Source organism: Tamandua tetradactyla, chromosome 23, assembly GCF_023851605.1.
Source record: "Tamandua tetradactyla isolate mTamTet1 chromosome 23, mTamTet1.pri, whole genome shotgun sequence".
NCBI lineage: Eukaryota > Metazoa > Chordata > Mammalia > Pilosa > Myrmecophagidae > Tamandua > Tamandua tetradactyla.
Window position 1 is genome coordinate 8,710,511 of NC_135349.1, and position 25,369 is coordinate 8,735,879.

The window sequence follows — 25,369 nt, forward strand, 5'->3', positions numbered from 1 at the left end:
GTGGTGGACCCCAGAAAAGCCATGCCCTTTAATCCTCATTCAATATTGCTAGGTGAGAGCATTTTGATTGTTTCCATGAAGATGTGACCCACCCAAATGTGGGTGGTAACTTTTGATTAGATGATTTCCATGGAGGTGTGTCTCCACCCATTGAAGGTGGAGTCGCTTACTGGACTCCTTTAAAAGAGGGAACCTTTTGGAGAGAGTCCCTTTTGGTAGAGCCATGAGAAAGCCAGCAGATACCGTCATGTTCACTATGTGCCCTTCCAGCTGAGAGAGATGTTGAATGTCGTTGGCCTTCTTGAACCAAGGTATCTTTCCCCAGATGCCTTAAATTGGACATTTCTGTAGACTTGTTTTAATTAGGACATTTTCTCGGCCTTAGAATTGTAAACTAGCGACTTATTAAATTCCCCTTCTTAAAAGTCATTCTGTTTCTGGTATATTGCATTCCAGCAGCTAGCAAACTAGAACACTTAGAATAACAAATTCATAGAGAATAGTGTTTGCTGGGATGAGGGGAAGGAAAAATAGGAAGTTATTACTAGAGAGTATGTGTTTTGGTTTGGAATGATGAAAATAGTAGAGAAATAGATAGTGAAAGTTACACAGTATTGGCAATGTACTTGATGTCAAGGAATTGTCCACTTAAAAGGGTTAAAATGATTTTTATGCGGCGTATCTTTCAGTTTGCTAATGCTGCTGGAATGCAATATACCAGAAATGGGCTGACTTTTATAAAGGGAATTTCTTAAGTTACAAGTTTACAGTTGCAAAGCCATATAAATGTCCAAACTGAGGTATCCAGAGAAAGATACCATGACTCTGAAGAAATGGCCGATGACGTTTGGGGGTTCTCTGTCACATGAGAAGGCACAAAGATAATGTCTGCTGGCTTTCTCTCCTGGTTTCTCCTTTCAAATGGCTTCCCCGGGGGCATTTTCTTTCTGTATCTCCAAGCATCTCTCCCTGTGTCAGCTCTGAGCCTATTCCAAAATGATTCCCTCTTAAAGGACTCCAGTAACCAGATTAAGACCTACCTTGAATAGGCAGAGAAGCATCTCCATGGAAACCACCTAATCAAAAGGTCCCACCATAGAAACACTTGATCAAAAAGATTCCACTCAAACAATAAGTCTGCGCACACAAGATTGGACTAGGAAAAAGAATGAGGCTTTTCTGGGGTACACAACAGCCTCAAACTAGCACAGTATCTACCACAATTAAAATTAAATAAAATAAATTTTAAAAAGTATTATCTCCCCACTTGGGGAAGATCTGATATTCTCACAACTATAGCACTTTTAAGGTGTGACCATGTGATTGAGTAACTATAGCACTTTTAAGGTGTGACCATGTGATTGTGAAAACCTTCGGACTGACATTCCCTTTATCCAGTGTATGGACAGATAAGCAAGAAAAAAAAAACAATAAATAAATAATAGGGGGAGAGGAGGTATGGATGTTTTGGGTGTTCTTTTTCACTTTTATTCCTTATAATTTTTTTGGAGTAATGAAAATGTTCAGAAATTTATTGTGATGATGAATGCACAGCTATATGATAATGCTGTGAGTCACTGATTGTACAATTTGGATGATTATATGGTATGTGAATATATATCTGAATAAAATTGGATTAAAAAAAAGTATTATCTCCCAAATGTTTGCGGTGCTGAAGAGACAACAAAAAAGCAAACCAATGTCCATGCTCTTCTGTGGACAGTACATTCTACTGCATTAAAGTCTGGGGCTGGGCAGAGGTCGGAGACATGAAGCAGAGACAGGACATCGGCAGTGGGGGAGGGAAGATTTATTAGCAGAGGGACAGCATGGAGAGTTGGCTCAAGAAATCAACTCCCACCCACCTTGATTCCGGTAAGCGTTTAACAGGGGAGTTTATCACAAGACTGCAACGGTGAAGGTTGACTAAGGGAATTTATCACAAGGAGGCAGCTGTTGGAGGGTGAGAAATGTCAGTTTGGAAAGTTCCCAGAGGAGTGTCAAAACTCTCCGAGATGTTGATTCTCTGTGGCGGCACCTTCGGTCCTTGCCTGTTCCTCTGGCTCAGCTCTCACACTGCAGGAATAAAAAATTAAACATATGACAACAAAGAGTGCTATATAAAAAAAGGCTATGGACAAAAATAAAACATGGTAAGGGAACAGAAGGAGGGGGATTTGGGGGGGGGGGGGCTCTTGGATAAGAGTCTCTGGTGACAACGACTTTTTGCTTCGCTTTTATCCAATATGTGACGGAGGCGTGAGATTTTTCACCTTTCCAAAGCTATTTCCTAGTCTATAAAGGGGGAGTAACAATGAAGTTGTTGGAAATTCTATGGGACGACGTAAAGGGCGGAGTTTGGTAAATCCAAATTCCCCGTGCAAATACAAGTGAGTTCCCAGGCCTGTACGGGAGAAGAAACGAAGACGGCAGAGGTCCGAGTTCCACCTGCGAGCAGCCTCCAGCTACCACTGTAGATAACAGACTTCGGTAGCCGCACTGGCTTCCGGGGCGCTCGAATGGAAGCGGGGACGAGCGCGTCCTCGCGAAACCACGCGATTCCGTCGGCCGGAGCGCGAGAAAGAATAAAGTACAGCTCGCAGCCCTGGACCCTGGACTCTCCCGCGCCAGCCCCGACGCCTCCTGTAAAATGTTGACGTTACTGGGTCCAGCCAATCATAGCGCCAGGAGGGGCCGTCTGTTACATATTTAAGCGCACCAATCGGCGTACGCTCCCGACAGAAACGAGGCCACCCTGACCAATGACAGGAGCCGTACGGCGGAAATGCGGAAAAGGGCTCTCGGGAAGATGGCACCCTTGATCTGGCCGCAAGCTGACTGGCAGGTCCATTGACCAAAAGGTGAGGCGACTACCACGAGCAGCCGTTAGGAGGCCGAAGCACTAAGGAGCGTGGGCCCGAGCTCAGGGGATATCGGAGCCACAGATGCAGGTCCCCCCGGACAGCAGGAGGCGCACAGGGCTGCTCCAGATGAGGCCGCGTCCGGCCGGAGAGAGAGGGCGGGAGGCCTGGAAGGCCCGGATTAGCGGGGTGGGCGTGACCAGTTAGGTGGGGCTTGGGGGCGGGGCCTGAAGGGACCTGGGGCAGAGCTGGAGAGGGGAAGCGTTTGGGGCGCTGGGGCCTGGGACTGCCAGGGCCCCCTCTTTAGCGGGGCACCGAGGCGGCGGCCGCATCGGCTGGGGAGCCCACAATCTCATCCCGTTCCCTTTTGCCTCTCTCCCCTCCAGCTCTAGACCTCAGGCCCTGTCCCCTGAGCTCTGCCCTCGGATGTCCGACCGCCCAGAGCCTGCATGCGCCGTGGGGCGCCCCAGGACCAGGAGCTGGTGGGTCCGGGGCGGGGGTCCCGGGGCGCCCCTCCTCCCACGGGTCTTGTTGTCCCGGTACTGGTCTTTCCCCCGGATCTAGTATTCAGGGCGGACCAGCGGAGCGGGCCTCGACAGCTGCTGACCCTCTATAACCCAACAGGAGCTGCACTTCGCTTCCGAGGTGAAGGGGTGGGCACGCATGCTAGGGGTCTGGGAGCTGGCCACAGGACATTGGGGGCCGCACAGGCCAGAGGCGTGGGAGGAATGAAGGGAAGAGTCAGAACCAGCCCTGGGGTCAAAGACCAGGGGGGTCTGTCGTGACCCTCCAGGGGCAAGACTTGTGTGGCACCTATGAGGCAATAGTAGGTGTCTGTATATCTTCATCCCCCAGTCCTGTGCACGGCACCTGCCAAATATACAGTGTTTGACGCAGAAGGATATGTGAAGCCTCAGTCCTGCATTGACATGTGAGTTGGGAGATGGGAAGGCCTTTGGGAGCCAGGGGTGGAAGCCACCTTGCTATTGGCTTAGGCCTGCGCCCAGGTCCTCTTCACCTGCTTTCCCCACTGTCCGTCGACATACCTGAGGGGAAGGGTCCCCGCTGGCTCTTTGGGTCATCACATGTCACTCATTTCCTCTCTCCTACCTCGGGACCAGTGTGATCCGCCACGTGGCCCCCAGTCCCAGCCACTATGACATCCAGGACCGTTTCCGCATTGAGCTGTCTGAGGAGGGGGCCGAGGGCCGCATAGTGGGGCGCAAGGACATCCCCGCGGTCCTGAGGGCCCCGGCCTACCCCCTCGAGCTCCCAGGACGGCCTGACCCAGCAGCCCACCCCAGGCCTCCTGCCTGGACACCACCACCCACGGCCGGACTCTGCCAGGAGAGTGAGTTGGGGAACGGCGGTGGGGAGAAGGAGGGACCTTGAGTTGTTTAGGGAGGGAGGGACTGGCATTGGCCTAGAGGTCAGCAGAGCTAGAGCCAAAGAGGCCTTCTCGTCTTTTGCCTTTTGGTGGAAACTCTCCTAGTGAGTTGAGGAGGGAAAAAGACTCTTGCAGTTTCTCGTTTCTCCTTAGAGAAAAAGTCCTTTCTTAGCTCTAGCTTCAGTACTTCTTACCATGTGCCAGCTCGATTCAGTTTGACGAGAAGCACGTACTTGAGCAGTTAGGTTGTACCAAGCTGAGCGCTGGGTAAGGGAGGTGGAGAGCGGTCCCTGCCTGACTCCGAGGCACACAGCAGACTGCACTGAAGGCAGAGTGAAGAGAGAAAAAGAATGCTGATGGAGGAGCAGAGAGGGGCTTTCTCGTGGCCGTGGGGACAGAGGCTGCAGCATTTGAAGTGGGCCCTGGAAGGCCTTAGGTCAGGCTTGGGCTGGGCAGGAGTCGGGGCTGGGACTTCTGACAGGCCTTGTTCCCCAGATCCCCACCCACAGCTGGCCACCAGCTCCTTCCTCCTCTTCTCGCTGGCGGGCATTGTCTCTGTGGCCTTCCTGCTGCTCCCACTGCAGGACGAGCTCAGCAGCCAGCTGCCCCAAGTCCTCCACGTCTCCCTGGGACAGAAGCTGGTGGCAGCCTATGTCTTGGGTAAGCATGGCAGTGGCTGGGGATCCTGGTCCTGGAGAAAGGTGGTGGTGATGCGGGGAGCTACCAGAGCTGAGAGGACCTCGCGCCCTCTCCCCCTTCTCCAGGCCTCCTCACCATGGTGTTCCTCCGAGCCTGAGCCTCCTGTGCCACCTCCCGTGCCCCCCACCCTGGCAGGGATTGGAGACAGCCACTGTGACACTCACACCTGGCCTCAATACCCCCCATTCCCTTCTTCTGCCTTCCTGGCCCCAGCCCCCTCAAAAAACTACCCAGGGATTTGTACTCATTTTCCAAGTTAAATAAATTTTTAAAAGTCAAATGAGAAATGTGGGTGATTGTGCCCCTTTCTTCCTACTTCTTTCTTGGGACCCAGACATCCTGCATTTCCTCCTATTTCCCAGCTGGGGGGACCCAGGTATCCAGCGCAGTGGAGGGGCCCAGGGAGGATTTCCCAGCCCAGGGTTCCTGTCCTGGCTACACGGGCTTGAACAAGTCATTTAATTTCTCTGAGCTTTGGTTTCTTTTTTTTTTTCAATTGTGAAATACGACATACATACAAAAAAAGCAATAAATCTCAAAGTCCATCACAATTAGTTATAGAAAAGATTTCAGAATTGGTATGGGTTGCAATTCCACAATTTTAGGTTTTTACTTCTGTCTACTGTAAGATACTGGAGACTAAAAGAACTATCACTATAATGATTCAGTAATCAAACTCATTTGTTAAACTCTATCTTCTCTGTATAACTCCACCATCACCTTTGATGTGATCTTTCTCCCACTCTTGAGGGGTATTTGAGCTATGCCCATTCTAGCTTTTTCATGTTGGAAGGGGCTGTTGATAATATGGGATAGGGGGATGGAATGAGTTGATGATTTGGAGAGGCTGGCCCAACTGGGTTGCCTGGCTTATCTGGTCCAAGGAGCCATCTGGAGGTTGTAGGTTTCTGGAAAGTCACCCTACTGCGTGGAACCTTTGTGGAATCTTACATAATGCCCTAGGTGTTCTTTAGGACTGGCTGGAATGGTTTTGGTTGGAATTTGGCAAGTTATGGCAGATAGCAATGTCTAACTGAAGCTTGCGTAAGTGACCTCCAGACTAGCCTCTCGACTCTATTTGAACTCTCTCAGCCACTGACACCTTATTTGTTACACTTGTTTTCCCCCTTTTGGTCAGGATGGCATTGTTGATCCCACGGTGCCAGGGCCAGACTCATCCTTGGGAGTCCTCTCCCATGCCCTCAGGAATGAAATTCAGTTTCTACATCTCAAGTGAGGGAGCTGATTGGGCAAATTGATTCTAAAGATGCCTAAATCAGGCTCCTGTCTCTAATCCAACATATCTAAGCTCGAAAGAAACAAACAGAAATACCATCTGATCCCTGCCCTGAGCCATCAGAGCCTCTTACCAGGGCTGCCTGGATGCTGACAATCTCCAGAATCCTTTCCTGCCTTCTCCCCACCTTCTCTGTTTATTTGTCTCGCCTTTAAAAAGACTTCAACCTTCTTGGATCAGAAGGTCCCTGCCAAGGTGGGGGGAAATGGCATTGCCTGACATTATCCACCGTCACCAGGCAGAGGGACATGAAAACATGGGAAAAGAATAGGATCCTCAAAAGACCGCCCACCCGCCCTCTCTCCCTCAAATGCAGTTCAAGGGGGAGGGCAGGAAGAGGGGCAGCCAGTGACATGAGGCAGACTATCAACTGGGAACAAAACATCAAACAAGATAATTTTAAGTCAGGCCCGGTCTGTTATGCCCGTGGAAGGTTAGCAGTTGTTCCAGCTCTTATTTGGGGGCCTGGGGACCTGTCTCACTAGCCCAGGGGTCTTGTCTGACACCCAGGACTCCCCTCAGCAGCAGGGTGTGGCCCCAGGAAGCTGCAGAGGGGTGGGTCTGCAGTCCAAGTCTAGGACTTGACTCACCACGGCCCAGCAAAGCCCTCTCCCCGGTGCCATATGTATGGACTGCAGCCATTTAAACAGGGCTGTCTGTGCCCAGGTCCCCAAGGTGCATTTGAGGAATTGCACAGATTAACGTCCCTGCTAGTATCTGCTGGGAGAAGTTCTTCTTGCCTGTGGGATGAGGAAGGCTTTGTGAAACCCTGCTGTGAAGAGGCAGCCATACAGAAGGGAGGGGTTTGGGACACACACTTCTTTTTTTTTTTTACAGAAAAAAAAAATTTTTTACAGGCCATACCCCTTACTGATCCCTTTCATTGATCACTAGCATTTCAAACTAAATCTATTTTAACATTTGTTCCCCGTATTATTTATTTTTATTCCATATGTTCCTCTCATCTGTTGACAAGGTAGATAAAAGGAGCATCAGACACAAGGTTTTCATAGTCACAGTCACATTGTGAATGCTATATCATTATACAATCATCATCAAGAAACATGGCTACTGGAACACAGCTCTACATTTTCAGGCAGTTCCTTCCAGCCTCTCCATTACATCTTGGATAACAAGGTGATATCTACTTAATGCATAAGAATAACCTCCAGGATAACTTCTCAACTCTGTTTGGAATCTCTCAGCCATTGACACTTTGTCTCATTTCACTCTTCTCCCTTTTGGTCGAGGTTTTCTCAATCCTTTGATGCTGGGTCTCAGCTCATTCTAGAGTTTTTCTCAATCCCTTGATGCTGAATCTCAGCTCATTATGGAATTTCTGTCCCACGCTGCCAGAAGATCCACACCCCTGGTAGTCATGTCCCACGTAGATAGGGGGAGGGTGGTGAGTCTGCTGGCTGTGTTGGCTGGAGAGACAGGCCACATCTGAGCAACAAAAGAGGTTCTCTTGTCTTGGGGGCACACTTCTTTTTTTTTTTTTTTTACATGGGCAGGCACTGGAAATCGAACCCGGGTCCTCTGACATGGCAGGCAAGCATTCTTGCCTGCTGAGCCACCGTGGCCTGCCCACACACTTCTTTTTCAAGATATGGTTTTTTTTTTTTTTTTAGAAAACAATGCCGAGGCAGCTGACACGGGAATATGTTTGTTTCCACTGCTGCAGTAACGAATTACCCGGAACCTGGTGGCCGAAATGAACACAAACTTATTCCTTTAGAGTTCTTGCCGTCTGAAGGCCAAAATGAATCTTGCAAGGTGTCAGCAGGGCTGAATCCGGTTCTTTGCATCTTCTGGCTTCTAGAGGCCACCTGCATCCCTTGGCTTGTGGCCCGTTCATCCATCTTCATGGTCAGCAGGGTGGCATCTTCAGATCTTGCTCTGACTCCTGCTGCTTCTGGTGGCACATCCGCTCTGCATCTGACCCTTCCGATCATCTTCCACCCCCACCTCCAGTAACCCGGGATAATCTCCCCTCCTCTAAATCCTTCTTCACATCTGCCATGTTCCTTTTGTCATATAGCTTATTCACAGGTTCCAAGGACTAGGGCCTGGACATCTCTGGACAGCCGTCATTCTGTCCACTACGGGAAGTAAATGGACAGACTGAAGGAGGGCTGAGCAACTTGTTTTGGTTTGCATATATCAGGGAAGCAAATAGTCACTGAGGTTCTTGACGCCAATGCTGGCTCCTGAGAACCCACTGAGGCAGGCACGGGGGCAGAAAAGGGACAGTTAAGTCTCATCCTGGAGCCAAGGGGCTGGGGCCTCCCAAGCCTTAGACCAAAAGACCTTTACTTCCCAGGGCCCCGAGGAGCTGGCTGCAACCTCCCTCTCTGGGGAGCAGAAAGGAGTGGGAGCCTGAGATGGGCCCTAGGGTTCTAGAAGTGACAGCCAGGGCAGCAGCTTCTGGAGACCAGGTTAAAGGCAGGGCATGCCAGCAGCACTTGTGGTTTACACCTCATGGTCTCCACCCTCACAGGACAAACATGGGCCAAATCGGACCCTGGGGCAGCTGGACAGGTATGCCTGCATTGCCACCTCCTACAGCCCTGTGCTTGGGGTGTAACATTCTGCAGTCGCCTTCTTGAAATTTTTTATGGGTTTTGTCCCCTGGGTGGGCGTTCCTGCTCTCTTAGCTGCACACCCCCTTCCTGAGCAACAGCTGCCGCCCTCCTCCCCCAGTGGGCCCGGGGAGGGTCGGCCTCAGGCACTGGCATTCTGAGTACCAGGTCATATAAGTACCATAATAATTAAAAAATATTATGATGGGGGAGAGACTGTGGATGAAATAAAGTTTCTTCCTTGTTTTGTTTTTTTCCCCAAGAAGGGGCCCTGTGTTTTCACTTTACTCTGGGCCTTGCAACCCTGGTCCCAAGATAAGGTGGCTCTCATAGAGGCCAGGCCCCTGCCCCCCACACCCCCATGGGGGTCTTTGGAGGATGAGCCTTTTTTATTTCCTCTGCTGGTTTCCTGTTTCTTGGGTAACAGGAACAGCCCGGAGTTGCCCCCGTGGAGACACAGCTCCCATTGGCACCCCCTCTGGCTCCTCCAGCTCCACGGCACCCTGGGTCTGGGGGGGGGGGGGAGTGTCTGGGTGGGGCTGGGTGTGAGGAGGGGGCAGCCTAAAAGTGCTTACAGACAACGCATGTGGCAGATGGTTTATTGAAGTGCAAACCCCACAGACCACCTGGTGGCCATAGGCCAAGGTCCCAGCGCTCTCTCCCCGCCCCCAGGGGGGTGGTCTCACGCTGCGGAGGCCCTGCCTCTGGGGACGGAAGGTGCTGTGACCCAGCCGGCTGTCGCTCTCCGGTGAGCTGACAGCACGAGCCGCGGGTGGTAGACCCCGTGCACCCACCACCTGGGCAGGGCCAGGGCCATGTGGGTGCCTGTCCGCCAGGGTCCGGGGCCTGGCGCCTCCAACGCCCTGAAATCGCTCGCGGAGAGGAGACGCCCTCGGGCAGCGGGTCTGGGCGCACGGGGGGCCCCCCGGGGGCCTCAGAAGTTGTTGTCGATGTTCCAGACGTCGCCACCGAGCGCGTTGGCGGCCCCCTGCAGCGTCCAGGTGAGCAGGGCCAGCTGGCGCCGGAAGCGGCTCTCCTGGAAGCTGTCGGCGCCGTCTGCGCGCAGCAGCCGCAGGTGGTCGAGCAGAGCGCCCAGGGTGTGGTCCCCGCGGCCCAGGAAGATGTGGCGGAACGGGGCGTCGGCCGGCGACACGTACTGGGACAGGAAGTAGAACTCCACCTGCACCGAGGGGGTGGTCAGGGCGGGAGGCAGCTCCCACCCCGGGGCCAAGGGCTGAACAATTCCCCGCGCCTCCCCCTCACTGGCCCCTGGCGGCCAGTGAATCCGAACCAAGCCTGGCATCTAGTAGGCGCCTAATAATAAATATTTACATTAGAGGTTGCCAGAGGTGGGGGGAAGGAGGGAGGGAAGGGAAAGACGTTGCTTGTCGAGTCTAGAGTGTAAATTGGAAGCAAGGGGAGGTGATGATAGGTAGATAAGTAGATAGATGGATGGACAGATAGACAAACAGCTGGACAAGTAGATGAACGGATAGGTAAATACTGAGCCACTTCCTCAAACCCCAGCTCCCTCGGGCTACCCAATCAGGGAGCGGCATCTCGTGACGTCACCAGTTGCCGAGTAGCCGGTGACGCCCCCCACACACCCCCGGCTGCATTTAGGTTCCATCCCTTTCTCTCTCCCGAGCCTCCAAACCTCGTCCGGGTCTCCCCAGTCTCCCTCCCTCACCCATTCGCTTCCCTGCCAAGTGCCTCCGAGAACAGCCTCTCGTCCCGCTGCTTCTCTTCTGCACGCCAGCCCTCCCCTCGCCTGCCATCCGGCCCCACCTCGTCGCGTCCCCGCGCCCAGAGCCGGGGGTGACCAGGCCACCCCGGTGCCCGCCCTCCCCCCAGGCCCGGAGGCTGGGCCATTGTTCCTGAGGTGGCCTCGCTGCTGGCCCATTTCTCCTCCCGGTTTTGTGCCAGCCTTTCCCGTTCCTCCTGCCTCCACCTGTAGGCTGAGGTCAAGGCTCCACCCCCACCCTGTGCCCTGCCCTTTACCTGCACTCCAGGGGCTTTCAACCCTGGCTGCATATTAGAAGCACCTGCGGACAGTTTTTAAATCCCCGTTGCCTGGGGGCCACACCAGGGGAGTGGGAGCCTCAGAATGCCCCTGCCCTTCTCTCTAAGGCACCTGGGAGATTTCAGTGCCTCCACCCTTCAGTTACAGACCTCACCCACGCCCCGGCTTCAACCAGGACCCCTGGGGAACACATGATGCCCTGGAATCCTGCCCACGGGGGCAGGGGAGCACCTGGACACAACCTCACACACAACGTGTCAGCACCAACCTCTTCCAAGAGCTGCACCCTACGCCAGGTTCCCTTCTGATTGGCTCCAGAGTCTCGGCCTCGAAGGCCAGGGGGCGGGGTGTGCACAGGTGGGGTCCTGGCTGTCCGCTTTCTAATTTCGCCTCCACCACTTACTGGGTCTGAGGTCCTGGCCCCACAGAGCCTCAGCTTGTGGATACAGCACACTAGCAACCTCAAGGGCCTGGGGAAAACTATGGAAGAAATCGAAGCAAAGCACAAGGCACAAAGCAGACTTCCATTAATGGCAGCTACTCTGATCATTCTCTCTTTCCCCCGGACATCCACTCTGACCGCTTGTCTCACATAGTCTGATGTTTCCTACCCTCACCCAGAACCCAGCTTCATTAACTTCAGCCCCTTTCAGGCCATCACACTCTGACCAAAATCCTTCCCCAAATCCTACTTTGCCCCCATTCACTATTCGGCTCAAAAAATGCAAACTTCTTGTCCTAGCGTTCAGGGCTCCCCAGGTGAGCCCTAAGGGACAGCCGGCTGCTGCCCTCCCCCCACCCCCCCCATCCCCACCGCCATCCCTCTCCATGCACCCTGCTCCCAGGGAAAGCAGGGCCTCTTTCACTGCCACGCCCTGACTCTGCTCTGCCCTGGAATGTCCTCCTTTCTCTGCTCCAACCCAAATTCTGCTGTACTTCAGAGCCCAAGACAGTCTAAAGCAGGGATCAGCAAACTTTCTCTGTAAGGGGCTGGGATGCCAATATTTCAGGCGTTGCGGGCCATGCAGATTGTTCAGCCGTGCCACTGCAGGGCCCGAGCAGCCACAGGCCGCACGTATACCAACAAGCACAGCTGTGTTGCAACACAAACTGTATTTACAAAAGCAGGCGGCAGGTCGTAGTTTGCCAACCCCCAGGTCTGAAGCCATAAAGTTCCCTGGGTCTGGCTCAGCCCTGGTTCCCTGCCGGAAAATCCTGAGTCTTTCCTTCTCCAGCCCCGGGTCTGAGCCCTGAACCTCACACATAGAAGTCGCCCTTGATCCCTTTGAGGGTGGCAACTGCAGCATGGGGGCGTGTTTTTGTGTTCCTGGGGTCTGGCACCGCAGGGGTTAAACCAAGGTCTGTGAACAGAAATGAGCCATAAGGGTCCCTTGTGCACGGGTGTCACAGTGGAGGGACCAAGAGAAGGGGAGGAGAAGAGAGATCAGGAAGGAGGGGAGGAAGAAAAGACTAAGAGAGAATGAGAGAGAGCAGGAGAAAGGAGAATGGAAAAAAAGAGAAAGAGGGAAGGAATAAGAGATACTAAGCAAGACAGGCTGGGGAACAAGCAGGAAAAACACAAACCTGTAAGGGACAGACGTATTCCCTCAGAAAACCATGCATACATTTGCACTGTGGGTCCCCAAGTGTGCTTAGAGGTGCCCCCATGCTCACGGATGACATCTTGCTTGTACTTTTCCCCTGTAGATCTTCTTCCACACCCAAGTCCCTACCAACCCTTTTCCCATGATGGAACCTCAAATCCCATGATCAAAGCTCAAATCCCATGAGGGACTGAGTTCACAGGGTAAGGAAATGGTTGGAACTGGAGTTGGGACGGAACCGCGAGGCTGCAAAGCATTCAAAGCTAAGTAGGAGGGATTGGCCAGGGAGTAATATCTTGTTCAACTTTCACAGGACACCTCCTCCCCTCAGCCTTTCTGGATTTCACCCATCTCACTGCCAGAGGAAAGAGAGCTCCCATTTTCTGAATTTCCTTAGCCCCTTGCACCTCCTTGGCCAGGACCTCGTGTCCCTCGTACTGTGGCCCACTGGGTACCATGCTCTGTCTCTCCAGAGGGGCGGGGAGGAAGCAGAGGGCCGCGGTGGGGGGGGGAAGCAGAGGGCGGCGGGGGGCTGTGCGGGGGGGGGGGGTGGGGGGGGGTGGAGGGAAGGGCCTCGTCCCAGCTCCGCCACACGTTGGCCGGGTGAGAGCTACTGTTGTCCAGTCAGCCCGCAGGATCCCTTCCCTGACAGTCTCAGGGAGAAAAGGGGAAGGGGGGGCGAGAGGAGAGACCAGGTGGCCAGCGGTGCCAGGGCCGGGGAAGAGGGGCTCCAGGCCCGCGGAAGAGGGAGGAGCCTGGGGGAAGAGCGGCCGTCGGGAGGGGGGGGGGGCGGAGGGAGGGGCTGCGGGGCGGGGCCGGGGTCGGGAGGCGGGGCCGGGCCTCACCCGCATGATGCGCACGTTGTACATGCGCATGAGCCGCTCGTCGCTCTCCTCCGAGCTGTAGATCTCCTTCCGCAGCTTCTCGGCCGCCCGGATGTAGTCCCCCCGCGCCGAGTACACCCACTGGAGGGTCAGCCCGCGGGCCTGAGGGCGGAGGCGCGGGCTGGGGCGGGCCGCGGGGGCCTGGCCAGCCTCCCCGCCCAGGTTGTGGGGTCCAGGGGCCTGGGGGTCGAAGCGGTGGGGGACCCCGGGCCTGGCGGGAGCGGGGAGGGGGGAGGGGAAGGGGGAGGGGAGAAGTGCTGAGGTGGGCTCAGGGCTGGGGTCCCCCAGGTGACTGGAAGGGGGAGGGGGAAAGGGGCCAGGTTACCAGAGGGGGGCCCCGCCCCCATCCCCACCCCACAACCCCAGAGATGGGGAGCGGGGTTGGCATCCTGGACCTTGAGGTCCCCCGCAAACTCGTTGAGGCTGCCCATGTGCCTGAGGGCGACGTCCCCGTAGCAGGCGAAGTCGAGGGGCAGCAGGTGGTCGTGGCTGAGCCGGATGAGGAGCTGCCCGGCGAGCAGGGCCACGGCGCGGGCCACGGCGGGCAGGCGGCCCCGCAGCGCCGCGTGCAGGTTGTCGTACGTGTCCTCCTTGGTGTGCAGGAAGGGGTACGCCTGGCCGTCCTGCGGGACAGCGCGGGGGGCTGGACCCGGGGCTGGACACCGGCCGAGGGCCCGGGGGGCTCAGGGGCGGGGGAGAGGAAGGCTCACCTCGGTGAAGGAGAACTCCACGGCAGGGACCCCCGCAAAGGCGGTGAAGGAATAGGCGCTGCTGTCCATGGGCAGGGGCCGGATCCTGGCGGGGGGGGGGGGGGGGCAGGTTGGGAGTGGGGAGGGCTCTGTGGGGCGCCCTGGGCCCCGGCTCCGCCCCCCACCTTCTCATCCCCCACCTCCTCCTACCCCCACTTACACCTCAGCATCCCAGCTGGAGTTGGTGAACACCACCTGCTCGTAGAGGGTCTGCCCGCTGCGGTTAGGAGAGTCCACCTGGGGCAGGGTGGGGGGGCCCTGGTAAGGCCCCGCCCCCCCCAGCTTAACACCCCCACCCCCACCCTGCACCTCCTACTCCTGGGCCAGCCCTTGCCTGCTTCAGGATGTTGTGGATGAGGTTGATCAGAAGGGGGCTGGTCTTGGCGTGGAACCTGTCGTTCCCTGAAGAGAGGGGAGGGGAGGGAGGCCAGGCTCAGGGCTTGGCCCTGGGGATGGGGGTGGGGGTGGGCACAGGGCCTGCGGGCCACTCACCCAGCACTGCGTTGTCCAGGCTCACGTAGACGACAGCTTTGAGGTGCAGGATGCTGAGGTAGCCCTATGGGCGGGGGATGTACAGTGTGACCCCCCCCATGCCTCTCCCCGCTGCCTCCTCCCCTGCCCAGGACCACCCCTAGGTGTCACCTCCAGCCACTCAGTGGAGCCCACGCTCCCGAAGTCTCCTCCATCCCAGCTGACGAAGAGAAGACTTCTACGGGGCCGAAAGCCTGGGGACAAAGGGGGAGACAGAGGATGGGATCAGCTGGGGGGAGGGGAGGAAGCGTAGAGCCTCTTTTCGTCCTCCAGCTGTCCTGGGTCTCTGGGCGCTCTCCTTCCCTCTCGGCAGACCTGCAGCCCAGCTCAGGGCTCGGAATCTCCTGCTTCATCTTCACTTCCATTGCCGTTATCACTTCCAGGGGAGGATGAGGAAATGGAGGGGGAGTGACTTGCCCAGGGCCATTGAGCAAGAATGGGAGGAGGCAGGCCTGGGGCCTGGGGATGATGCTGCCCTCCAGCCTCAGCTCCCACCCCCGCCCGCCCCAGGCCGTTGCTCACCGTTGCTCACCATGGAGGAAAAGGTCCGCACCAGCTCCAGCAGAATGGCCGTCCCCACCGCTGACTTGGCCGCTCCTGGGCCCCACGCATCCCTCTGGGCACCGATGACAACGTAGTGGTCTGGGGGAAGGGGCAGTTGGGGCCCACCTCATACAGGCGGCACCCAAAGGCTTTTCCTTCCCCCTGGGTGCTCCCTGGGCCTCTCCTGATCTCCATCTCACAGCCCCTCATATCTCCCTGCAACCCCAGCCCTGCAAACTCGGCTGCCCTTTTGCCCCGGGCCGTCTGGAGATGGCTGCTCCACCCACAGGCTACCTGCGCCCCTACACACACACACACACACACACACACACACGACTCCCACCAGCATTCCCATACCTGCGCCCCCCTACACACACACACACACACACACACACACACACACACACACACGACTCCCACCAGCATTCCCATCCCGAGCCTCTACACAGGGCTCCTTGCACCCCGCCCTTGGCACTTGTGGGTGCCCCACTCAACAGCCACCCTCACCACCAGTTCTGCTCAGGCACCCCACTGCCATCCACCTCTGATTATGCCAGGAAGGGCCATTTATCTAATTAAACCTCGCTCTTATGCTTGAGTCTGCTATAGCGCTGTCTGATCAGTGCTTGCTCCCCTCCAGTGCTGAGGAACTTGCTACCGTGCAAGACTGCCCTTTTCAGGATTGTCAGGTCTCTTCATGGTCACCCCATCGTCCCAGTTCAGCCTCAGCTTGCTAGTCTCCCTCCCTGCCGATGCCAACCCCTGCTGTCCCATCTACCTGAGTCCCAGCTGCCCCCTCCCTGGGCCCCCTACTCCCTGCTCCAGCCCAACCTCCAGCCCGCACCTGTGAAAGCAGCCCCCTCCCACAAGCAGCTCACCTGGCTCCGAGTGGCCTTCGATGCAGCCGAAAATGTTGCTGATGGGGGTGGAGACCCTGCGGTTGTTGACCCCTAGGTGCAGGCCAGGCCCAGGGCCCAGGCGATAAGGGGAGCCTGGGAGGCGCCCCTGCCATTCTTGGGGGGCCACAGGGCCTTCAAGCTTCCTGGAGGTGGGTAGTCAGAAAGGGTTGGACATGGCAGAGAGGCTGGCGCTAGAAAAGAGTGCAAATCCCCTTCCCTGCTCTTTCTCTCCCTCCCACCCTCCTGGCCCCAGAGCGTTGCCTCTGCACCCTGCCTGGGGGTGGGAGGGAAAGGGGGGCCAATGTAGCCAGGGCCACCCTGAACAGCTGTGCAGGTTGTGGCCTGCATAAGGGTGCTTATTGGAGGTGAGGTGGCGGTGGCTGCAGCTGAGTGCCGCTCACCAAACTGGCCCTGGCAAGAGGCTGTGGCAGCTCAAAGGAAGGAGTGCCTTTTCTAATTCACCCAGAGGTACCCCATGGGCTGGCTGCACCTCCCTGGCTCTCCCGCCCCCTCTCCTGGGCCCCAGACGCGGCTCACCTCAGTAGGTGGGAGGCAGTGTCGGCGCTGATGGGCTGTGCTGGGATGCTGGGCAAGCCTGAGGACTGGACTGGAGGGAACTGGGTCTGATTGAAGGAAGGGAAGCCAGGCGTGTAGGGGTCCCCGGTCCCCAGGTGCACCTGTAAAAAGAGGGCTAACCCTGCCACAACTGTGGTCTGGGCTCCCAATAGCACAGCCTGGCAGCCCCATCCTAGGCAAGGAGGTGCTGCAAGGGGACCGACGCCCCACGCTGCCCATTTCCCCAGACTCACGTGTCCGAACACAGCCTGGTGGCTGGACAGGCCCAGCTTGTGCGTGTCCCAGGAGTGATCTGCTGGGTCAGGGTAAATGAGTACCCCACTGGCCTCAAAGTCCTGGGCGCTGGCCACCTGGGGGAGGGAGATGGCGACAGGACTTCTCCCAGAGAAAACCCAAAATTGTAAGGGCAGGAGAGGAGAGTAAAAGTGAAACAGAGTGCCCTGTGATCAGCTCCCGTGGATCTCATTTGGCCAGAGGATGCTTCTGCCCAGTAGCACCAGCCCTGGTCTCCCCACCTTCCCGCCAGGCCTTAGCACCCCTCAAACCCTCACGGATCCAGCAGCCACCCCGTATTGCTGGCCCCATACCCCTCCAGATTTCCCCTGACTTGTTCCCTGCCAATCCGCCTAGTTCCTTCCTTTCTCCACCTGACCACATCCGAGATGTGTCCCACCTGCCCTGACCTACGGGTTCCTCCACCCTCCCCAGCCCCCAGGCGGGGCCCTCACCTTCTGGGCAAAGCTGACCATCCCCGCGCGCACCAGCAGGAGGCGCCCTGCCAGCTCCACGCCCCTGGCCCGCAGGTTCTGCAGGTCCTCAGGCCGCCCGTAGTGGGCGTACACCAGCTGTCCCTGGGGGCGGGGTGGGGGGCAGGGGAGACTGAGACACAATCACGCCACCACCTGCGTGCCAGGGTAAGTGCCAGGGACGGTCCTCAGCCTGGAGGCGGGGCAGGGGTGCTCACCGAGGCGTTGCCCGTGGCGCTGTAGGGGCAGTAGACGTCGGGGTCCTCCAGAGGCAGCTGCTCGCCGGAGTCCACCCAGTGCAGGGTGTTGGGGTGAGCCCTGGGAGCGGGGTGGGGGTGGGGTGAACCCTGGGAGCGGCATGGGGGTGGGGGGTGGGGGGGCCGCAGGAGCGGGATGGGGGGGTGAGCCCTAGGGGCGGGGTGTGGGCCCTGGGAGCGGGTGGGCCCCGCGCCCGCACTCACGGGTGGGGGAACTGCAGGCCCACGTAGTGCGTGTCCGCCCACACGTGGTCCAGCTTCTGGCGGGAGAGCGCGGCACGCACGTCCTGAGCCAGGGCCGCCATCCCCGCCGAGCCGGCCGCCCGCTCCCGGAGGCTGGTCTGCCTGAGCAGGAAGAGGCGGGATTGGGGACCACTGGGTGCAGGGAGGAGAGGCAGGGAGGGGAACAGGATCCCAGAGATCCGGGTCACCCCAGGCCATGGGGCGGCTGGAGGGGGAGAGGCCTCAGCCTGGAAAGAAGTTCTCCCTTGACCCTGCTGACCCCATCACCACCAGGGCACGCACCCTTTGGCTTCAGGGTAGCCTGGGGTCTTGTCCTCCATGCCACTGGGTGCTCTCGGCTCAGTCCCGGCGTGCTGACCCCTCTGCTGTCCCGGTGCTAACTGGGCCGAGGCAGCAGGTGCTCCCTCTCCCCCACCCTCCACCAGAGCCACCCTCAGGCTCTCACTGGAAAGGTGGGATCGTTTGTCTCATTGAAGGCCCTTCCCTGTCATCTTCCGTTGTCTCCACCAGCCAGCCTCCTTGTCACCTGAACCGTCCCTGCTCCTCACGTCACCTCTGCCACCACCTGCCCCTGCACAGGCTCCCTGCCAGCAGTTCAGCACCCTTTCCAGGGCAGACACACTCCCTTCCCCGGCAGCGTCACCACCGAACACCCCTCCTGTGTCTTGCCCTGCCAAGTCTCTCCGGGGGACTCCGACGAGAAAGCCAGCAGCTTCTCATACCTGGGACGGGGAGTGCAGGCGCACCCCTGGCTCCTCTTTCCCCATTTCCGACGGTTCCTCCACATGGAAAACCAACCATTCCCATCCAAGCCCGCGCCTCGGGCTCTGCCACCCTGTGCCCCCACGTCGCTGCTCGGTCCCCGACGGCGTCAGCCTCTGGTCTGTGCTTCCCCCACTCCACGCCGCCAGGCCACGCATTACAGCAAAATCCACGAGGGTGGGGTACCCCAGTCTAAGCCGCCCCCCTCGCTGCGCTCGCAAGGCATGCACCAAATGGCTTCCTCAGTCTCCCTCCTGCCCCCATACAGCAGCTCAAGTGTGTTCCTTTGGAAATGTCCCTGATCCTGGTACCCATTACCAGTGAAATGGGTGTGTAAAATACAGCTCAGCACCGTGGAGGAAGCAGTGAACGAGGTGTGCACGCTGCAGTGCGGATGGGCTGTTCCGACATAGTGGTCTTACGTGAAAAAGTGAAATTTGTCGCCATTGGAAACCCACACCCAAGTTTGTCTGAGGTGACTGACACCTTTCGGAAATAGAGTGGTGACGGTCGCACACCATTGGGGATGCAATGAATGCCATCATGTTGTGCCTTTTAAAGATGGTTACAATGGCAAATTTTATGGTTTAGATATTTTATTACAAAATTGTAAGCACACGCACACCTGCCACGTTGCTTAAATTCGAAAATAATGAACCTGTAGCAATTTTACAGAAATAGTAATGTTTTTTTAAAATCAACATATACACGCAAAACATGGCATATATGGGAAAGCCCCATGCGTGTTGCACGGTGCACATCAGGCACGTTGCGTGAGATGCTTTGGGGAAGGGGATGGGGAGGCACGTTCGGAGTCGAGGGAGGGAAATTAAACAGGAAGGACCTTGCCCTGGTCAGTGCGGACAGCAGGCTGTGGTCTGAGAATGATCAGCTCCTTCTTTGAACTTACATTTAAAAAAACAACCCTGTCCCCCTCCCCATATCTGATCACTGTATTCCTTTGCTCAGAACTCTTTAGATGGCTCTGTTTGCATTTAGAATAAAATCCTAACAGTTCATGCAGCCAGTGCAACTCGTTAGGGCCTGGCATGTCCGCCTCGCCAACAGTACAGACATCCTTGACTCCCTCGAATACGCCACAATCTTCCCTCCTTGGACCCCTGGCATGTGCTATTCTCCCACCTGGAATGCTTTCCCCCATTTGGGAAAGCTCTTTGCCTTGGCAAGCTACTCATCCTTTGGGTCTCAGCTTGTCGCTTCCTCCAGGAAGCCTTCCCTTATCCTATATCAGGTCCCCCCATTATGGCCATCGCTTACATCCTTTACTTTTCCTACAAAGCAGTGATCCTGGGAATGATCATGCAGTTACAGTTGAATACAGATTCCTCGCATAGACTGAAAGCTCCCTGAGGACAAGGGCCAGACTCCTTGGTTCTCTGCTTTGTCGCTACCACCTGGTACCTGCCACAGAGCAGGTGCTCAAAAAATACTTGTTGAATATGTGATTGGATGACCTTATCAGTGCCAGACAGGCCCCCGCCCTCCAGGTCCTCATTTCCCTGGCCACCCCCTCGCTCTTGTTATTACCTAGAATTCCACCTCTGGAATGTTTTTTCGTTAAAGACTTTTGAACAACCTACTCAGCGGCAGGCACTGTGGCAAGTTCCAGGGACTCCAGATAAATCTTAAAGGCTCTAAATCAACTCTCTCCGATTAGAGATTAGAGCTTTCAAGGTTCGGAGTGGTTCCCTTCCCCTCACTATACCTGTTTTGCATCCCTGTTGAGTACTCCAGAGTTTCCTATCTTCCATCTATCAGCTCCTCCCTGGCTTCTGTAACCTCCCTATTCAGCCCGGAGCTGACACATCATCTGTGCTTTGCTCCACCTGCTGCCTCTCTGTCTTTTGATGACACCCACAATGCCACGCCTCACCCCTAGACCTGTCAAGCCATCCACTTGCCCAGCTATACTCAGACTACCAGGTGCTGCTCGAGAAAAAAACAAAACAGTTTACACCTGAATTTGTCATGCCATAAACTTCAGGTCTTTCAGCAAGTTGGAGCCAAGAGTCTATCAAAAGATAATGATACACTTATCCTTTAAACTTAGCATTGATCTCATGAAGGGGAGGAAACCTATTAATACAAACTACATAAACATTAAAGAAAAAATCTTACATTCATCTCAGTATATTCTGGAAAAACATTTTTTAAATTTAATTCCATACCTATTCCTCCTTTCTGATCATAAAGATAAAATCAAAGCTTCAGTAAGCTAGTGTGCTGGTTTGAAATGATGTTTGTACCCTAGAAAAGCCATGTTTTCATCCTAATCCCATTTTGTAAAGGCAGCCGCTTCTTCTAATCTCTATTCAATACTGTATGTTTGAAATTAATTAGATCATCTCCCTGGAGATGTGATTTAATCAAGAGTGGTTCTTAAACTGGATTAGGTGACGACGTGTCTCCACCCATTTGGGTGGGTCTTGATTGGTTTACTGGAGTCCTATAAAAGAGGAAACATTTTGGAGAATGAGAGATTGAGAGAGAGCAGAGAAGAATGACATAGCCACGAGAAGCAGAGTCCACCAGCCAGCGACCTTTGGAGATGAAGAAGGAACATGCCTCCCACGGAGCTTCATGAAACAGGAAGCCAGGAGAAGAAGCTAGCAGATGATGCTGTGTTCACCATGTGCCCTTCCAGATGAGAGAGAAACTCTGACTGTGTTCGCCATGTGCCTTCTCACTTGAGAGAGAAACCCTGAACATCATCGGCCTTCTTGAACCAAGGTATCTTTCCCTGGATGCCTTAGATTGGACATTTCTATAGACTTGCTTTAATTGGGACATTTTCTCGGCCTTAGAACTGTAAACTAGCAATTTATTAAATTCCCCTTAGAAGCCATTCCGTTTCTGGTATATTGCATTCCGGCAGCTAGCAAACTAGAACAGCTAGGAATACAGGGACACTTCCTAGATTTGACTTTAAAAAGCAGATAATGCAGAGTCTGGAACAAGTTCATACTCAATGATAAAATATTATACAACATTCCTACTAAAATCAGGAAATAGCCAAGGACAGCTGCTATCACCATTACTATTCACGTCCTCTCCGATGCAGTGAGACAGGCAAGATAAGAGAAACGAGGGTACGCATCTTTCACTACCTATATTTCATATAGATGTCTACTTAAAAGGTCCAGGAGAAACTTCTAGAAAACTATTCCTGAACTAAATGAGGGCTATAGCTTGTGGCTTGACCTCTCATCTATCTGGGCGGCTCCTTTGCAGCAGGGAACAGTGACTAGTGACTCTGTAGCAGGACAAAAGAAACCCAGGGATGCATGAGAGTGGTTAAGATGGGAAGGGGTCATGTTGTATATATGTTTCCACAATTAGAGAAAGAGAGGGACTAAAGACACAATGTCACTTAAATGCAACGAAGAATGGAGGAGAAAAGGCCCAAAAGCACATTAATGGGACATATGAAAAACTGTAAGCTTTATATTAATGTAAAATTGCTTGAACTTGATAACTGTACTGAAAGTGGTTACATAAGTGAATATTTTTGTTCTCAGGAAATGTTCATGGAAATTTTAAGTGTTCAAGGAGCATGATAGTTCAAAGAGCACACAACCTATTCTGAAATGTTTAGAAAATAGACAAAAAGAATGATATAGCAAAAGTGGCAAAATATTAAAAGTGGGTGAATCTGACTATCTGGGAGGGCTGGGGGGGCGTGTTCTCTGCATGGGGTTTGTATAATTTTTGCAACCGTTCTGAAAGTTTGAAAATATTTCTAAACTAAGAAAGCTTCTTTTTATTATTATTATTTTTTTTATCACAGGCCTGCTTGTGTCTGGGTGGCATCCCCCAGGCTGTAAATGTTGGGGTGAGGGATGATCAGTGCCCACAACTGCATTTGCTGGCTTGTTTTCTGATTCCCTAAAACACCTCTCATCAGAGCCCCCAGATTTCCCCACTGCCACAGATCAAAATCCAAACTCCCTGGGGTGGCAGGCGAGGCTCCTCTGGGCCTGTCCTCCCTCACGACTCGATGCTGGGTGCCCTGACCCCCTTCAGACGGTCAGCTCCTTCACTTCCCACCTGTGCCAGCATCCTTCTCACCTCTGGAACTGCCCTCCCTGCTCTCCACTCCCAACACCCGCCCGCCATCCTGCCCGGGACCCCTGAGCAGGGAGGGAGGTGGAAGGGCTCCGAAGGGGGACCCAGAAAGCAGGGTCCTGAATGGGGAAGAAGGGAGGCTGTGTCTGAGCGGGTGAGGGGAGGACATCTGAGGCAAGGAAGGGAACAGGCTGCCCCTTACCTGATGGTGTCCTCCAGGTGCCCCTCCCCCAGGAGCCGCAGGAACATGGCCTGGAGATCGCTCCAATACAGGAGGCCCTGGTGGGGGTCGGGGCCCGGCTCATAGCTGACGTCCTCGCCGACCACCAACACGGCATCCCCGCATGCCTGGCAGGACCCTCGGAAGGCCACGTATCCCAGAAGAAAAGCTGGCAGGTAGCAAGCTGGGGTGATTCTTGTGTCCCTTCCGGTGCCAGCCCATCTCCCCCAGCCCGGGCCCCGTCACAGGGTGGGAGGCTGGCCTTACCCCCGGTGAAGATCAGCAGGGCCATCAGGACCAGGTAGGGGGCGGCCCTTTGTCCTGCTGCTGCCCAGGATCCCAGGCCTTGCTGCCCTGGTCTAGAGCCCCGGGGCTCGGGGCCCCTGAGCTCCATGAACTGGGGCTGCAGCTCGGGCCCCACCTCCCCGTCGTTGTCGCCCTCCAGGGGCCCCTGCTGGGAGCCTTCCACTCGCTTGTAGATGGTCTGGGAGGGTCGTGGGGCCAGCCCTTGCTGTGGGGGGTGGGGTGGGGGGTGGGCATGAGACTGGGGGAAGAGGTCTGTAGGGTGGGGTGGGACCCGGCCACAATTGGGCTGGTGGTTTTGGGGTACCGAACAGCTACAAGACAGGAAGGAGACCCTGAGAGGCAGGCTGACGGGAAGGGGCCGGGAGGTGCGAAGGGGAGGGGCCCGTCTTGGGTTTTTTTTTCAGGGTGGAGGGAGAGGGACCTGGAGAGAAGAGCCATGGGGTCCCCCAGCCCCACTTTCGATCTTACCGCTCTCCGGAGTGAACCCCAAAGGCGCTCCATGCTCGTACCCCCTCCTGAGCCCTGCAGACTGTCCCCCTACCCCCCCCCATGGTAAACCGTTTGTGGGAGCCCCTGAGAGGGCTCCTTATCAGCCCTGGCAGGCAGCCTGAGCCCAGGTCTGTCCTCCCTACCCCACCCCGGAGGGTGGGAGTGGAGTCCTGGCCCCCCCTCCCAGCCCAGCCCAGAGCTCACCCAGCTGTGCCCTCCCCGGCTTCACCCCCACAGCCCCATCCCGCCCCCTCCCTGCAAAACAATCAATTTTGTGCCCTTGGGGTGGACTTTGGCCTCCTTGTTCCTGTCAGGGGTGGGGGAGGGGGCCGATGGCCTGAGAGAGCTGGGATACGGAAGCCCCCTCCCCTTTCGGGTTTCCACCACTACCTGGTCCTTGGGGACCCCTTCCTAAGCCCCCCAGGCCCCCTAAAGGCCCACCATGAGGCCACTGCCCCCTCCTCACCCAGCTTGCAGACCCCACGTGCCCAGGCCCCGTGGCCATGAGCGACCTGCTTCCTGACCCAGCGCCCGCCCCCGGGGAGTCCTCAGCCAAGGGGCCGCCTGGCGTGACTGGGAGGGTAGGGGGGGCAGCGGCCTCATTGGAACCAGGCCCCTGCCTGTGGCTGCCGAGCGAGGGGTTACCGGAGGGAGCCAGTGCTCCCCCAGCGGGGGTGTTCCTGCAGTCGGGGATTTGTGGGTCAGAGCCCGCGAGGAGAGGTGGAAGGGGCCTGGCCGGTGTGTGGGCAGAGCCAGGAGACCCTGGACCAGTCACGGTCGTCCCTGGGCACCGGCTCCTCTTGGGAGATCAAAGGACTTGGATCACCCCGCTTCCTGCCTCCCGGGGCTCTCGGACCCTCTGAGAAGCCTGATGTAAGGGCATAGACTCATCCCAGAAACCCATCACCGGCCCAGACCACTAAGTTTTACCTACAACTTCGGGCAGGGGGCGCAGGTCCCCGAGCCCGGCCCGAGACCCCAGGACAAGCAGCTCTGGAGTAGAAGGGTTCAGGGGCCCCTTGGGGATCTCCCCTGGGAGACCTCAGCTCCTACCAAGGTCCGGAGAGAAGTTCTGCGTTCCGGGACACACCGACCCTCCCAGTCCCCTCCCCATCTCAGTCCCCGCCGGGAGCCCGGGGAGGAAGACAGAAGATCCGCGCCGCTCACCTGAGCCGCGGGTCCCGGGGCGCGTGGGCGAGGCCTCTTGGGAGCCCAGACCCCGGCGCCGAGGCCCCGCCCACCGGGAATCCCCGCCCCCTGGGGGCTGGCCTTCCCACGGCCCCGCCCCGGCTCCCGGTCCCCTCTCCCGCAGCCCCCTGCTCTCCCGGCTCGCTCTGCCGGGTCCCCACGGCCTGATTCTCCCTGGGCCGCGGCCGCTCTGAGGCCGCCGAGACGGTGGCTCCTCGGGCTCTGCTTCCGCCCCAGGCTGGGCCCAGGCGTCCACTGTGGGATCCCGGGGTGAATGCAGGGGTGGTCCCCTCCTCGCCTCCCTCCTGACCCTGCCCCCACTCCCCACTCCCAAGGAAACCAGACCTGTTTTTTTCTTAAAAGAGTTTTTACTCCTTTCAACTCAGAAACTTCACAATCTGAAGGGAAGCGAGGGGAGGGGAGGAGGGAGGACAATG

The 25,369-nt window shown here is 56.3% G+C and overlaps 2 protein-coding genes and 1 long non-coding RNA gene across 8 annotated transcripts; 2 read left to right on the forward strand and 1 right to left on the reverse strand.

The window, feature by feature from the left end:
- Positions 1–2,728: 2,728 nt before the first annotated feature.
- On the forward strand, positions 2,729–5,227 carry MOSPD3 (motile sperm domain containing 3). 5 transcript variants are annotated; one of them, XM_077140800.1, is made up of 6 exons: positions 2,729–2,861; positions 3,248–3,506; positions 3,717–3,792; positions 3,983–4,212; positions 4,730–4,908; positions 5,013–5,227. In XM_077140800.1, the coding sequence occupies exons 2-6, from the start codon at positions 3,311–3,313 to the stop codon at positions 5,205–5,207; spliced, it is 876 nt and encodes a 291-aa protein (XP_076996915.1). In that variant the 5' UTR covers positions 2,729–2,861; positions 3,248–3,310; the 3' UTR covers positions 5,208–5,227. The 5 variants fall into 5 exon arrangements, with proteins under 5 accessions (XP_076996915.1, XP_076996919.1, XP_076996918.1 ...); XM_077140804.1 differs by having other exon boundaries at positions 2,730–2,861; positions 4,744–4,908; XM_077140803.1 differs by having other exon boundaries at positions 2,730–2,861; positions 4,833–4,908.
- Positions 5,228–9,414: 4,187 nt separating this feature from the next.
- TFR2 (transferrin receptor 2) lies at positions 9,415–24,970 on the reverse strand. Of its 2 annotated transcripts, none has more exons than XM_077140806.1 (19): positions 24,912–24,970; positions 23,724–23,792; positions 23,217–23,460; positions 22,932–23,118; positions 17,843–17,983; positions 17,600–17,699; positions 17,364–17,486; positions 16,869–16,985; positions 16,597–16,736; positions 16,039–16,202; positions 15,140–15,259; positions 14,729–14,811; positions 14,579–14,642; positions 14,421–14,488; positions 14,247–14,323; positions 14,048–14,132; positions 13,733–13,960; positions 13,299–13,439; positions 9,415–10,006 (listed from the first exon to the last, which is right to left on the reverse strand). In XM_077140806.1, exons 2-19 carry the CDS (start codon positions 23,754–23,756, stop codon positions 9,761–9,763), a joined length of 2,361 nt encoding a protein of 786 aa, XP_076996921.1. In that variant the 5' UTR covers positions 23,757–23,792; positions 24,912–24,970; the 3' UTR covers positions 9,415–9,760. The 2 variants fall into 2 exon arrangements, with proteins under 2 accessions (XP_076996921.1, XP_076996922.1); XM_077140807.1 differs by lacking the exon at positions 24,912–24,970 and adding an exon at positions 24,798–24,905.
- On the forward strand, positions 9,544–12,945 carry LOC143667051 (uncharacterized). The gene is made up of 3 exons (XR_013167831.1): positions 9,544–9,827; positions 12,557–12,656; positions 12,767–12,945. It is a non-coding gene; the product is annotated as an uncharacterized LOC143667051 (long non-coding RNA).
- Positions 24,971–25,369: the final 399 nt, after the last annotated feature.

Coding starts and splice junctions, on each gene's coding strand:
- MOSPD3 (XM_077140800.1), top strand. CDS start 3,311: ATGCGCCGTGGGGCGCCCCAGGACCAGGAGCTGGTGGGTCCGGGGCGG. Junction 4,213..4,729: donor GGCCGGACTCTGCCAGGAGA/GTGAGTTGGGGA, acceptor GACTTCTGACAG/GCCTTGTTCCCCAGATCCCC. Junction 4,909..5,012: donor GGTGGCAGCCTATGTCTTGG/GTAAGCATGGCA, acceptor CCCCTTCTCCAG/GCCTCCTCACCATGGTGTTC.
- TFR2 (XM_077140806.1), bottom strand. CDS start 23,756: ATGGAGCGCCTTTGGGGTTCACTCCGGAGAGCG. Junction 16,737..16,868: donor ACCAGGCTGTGTTCGGACAC/GTGAGTCTGGGG, acceptor CTCTTTTTACAG/GTGCACCTGGGGACCGGGGA. Junction 14,643..14,728: donor GCTCCACTGAGTGGCTGGAG/GTGACACCTAGG, acceptor CCCCGCCCATAG/GGCTACCTCAGCATCCTGCA.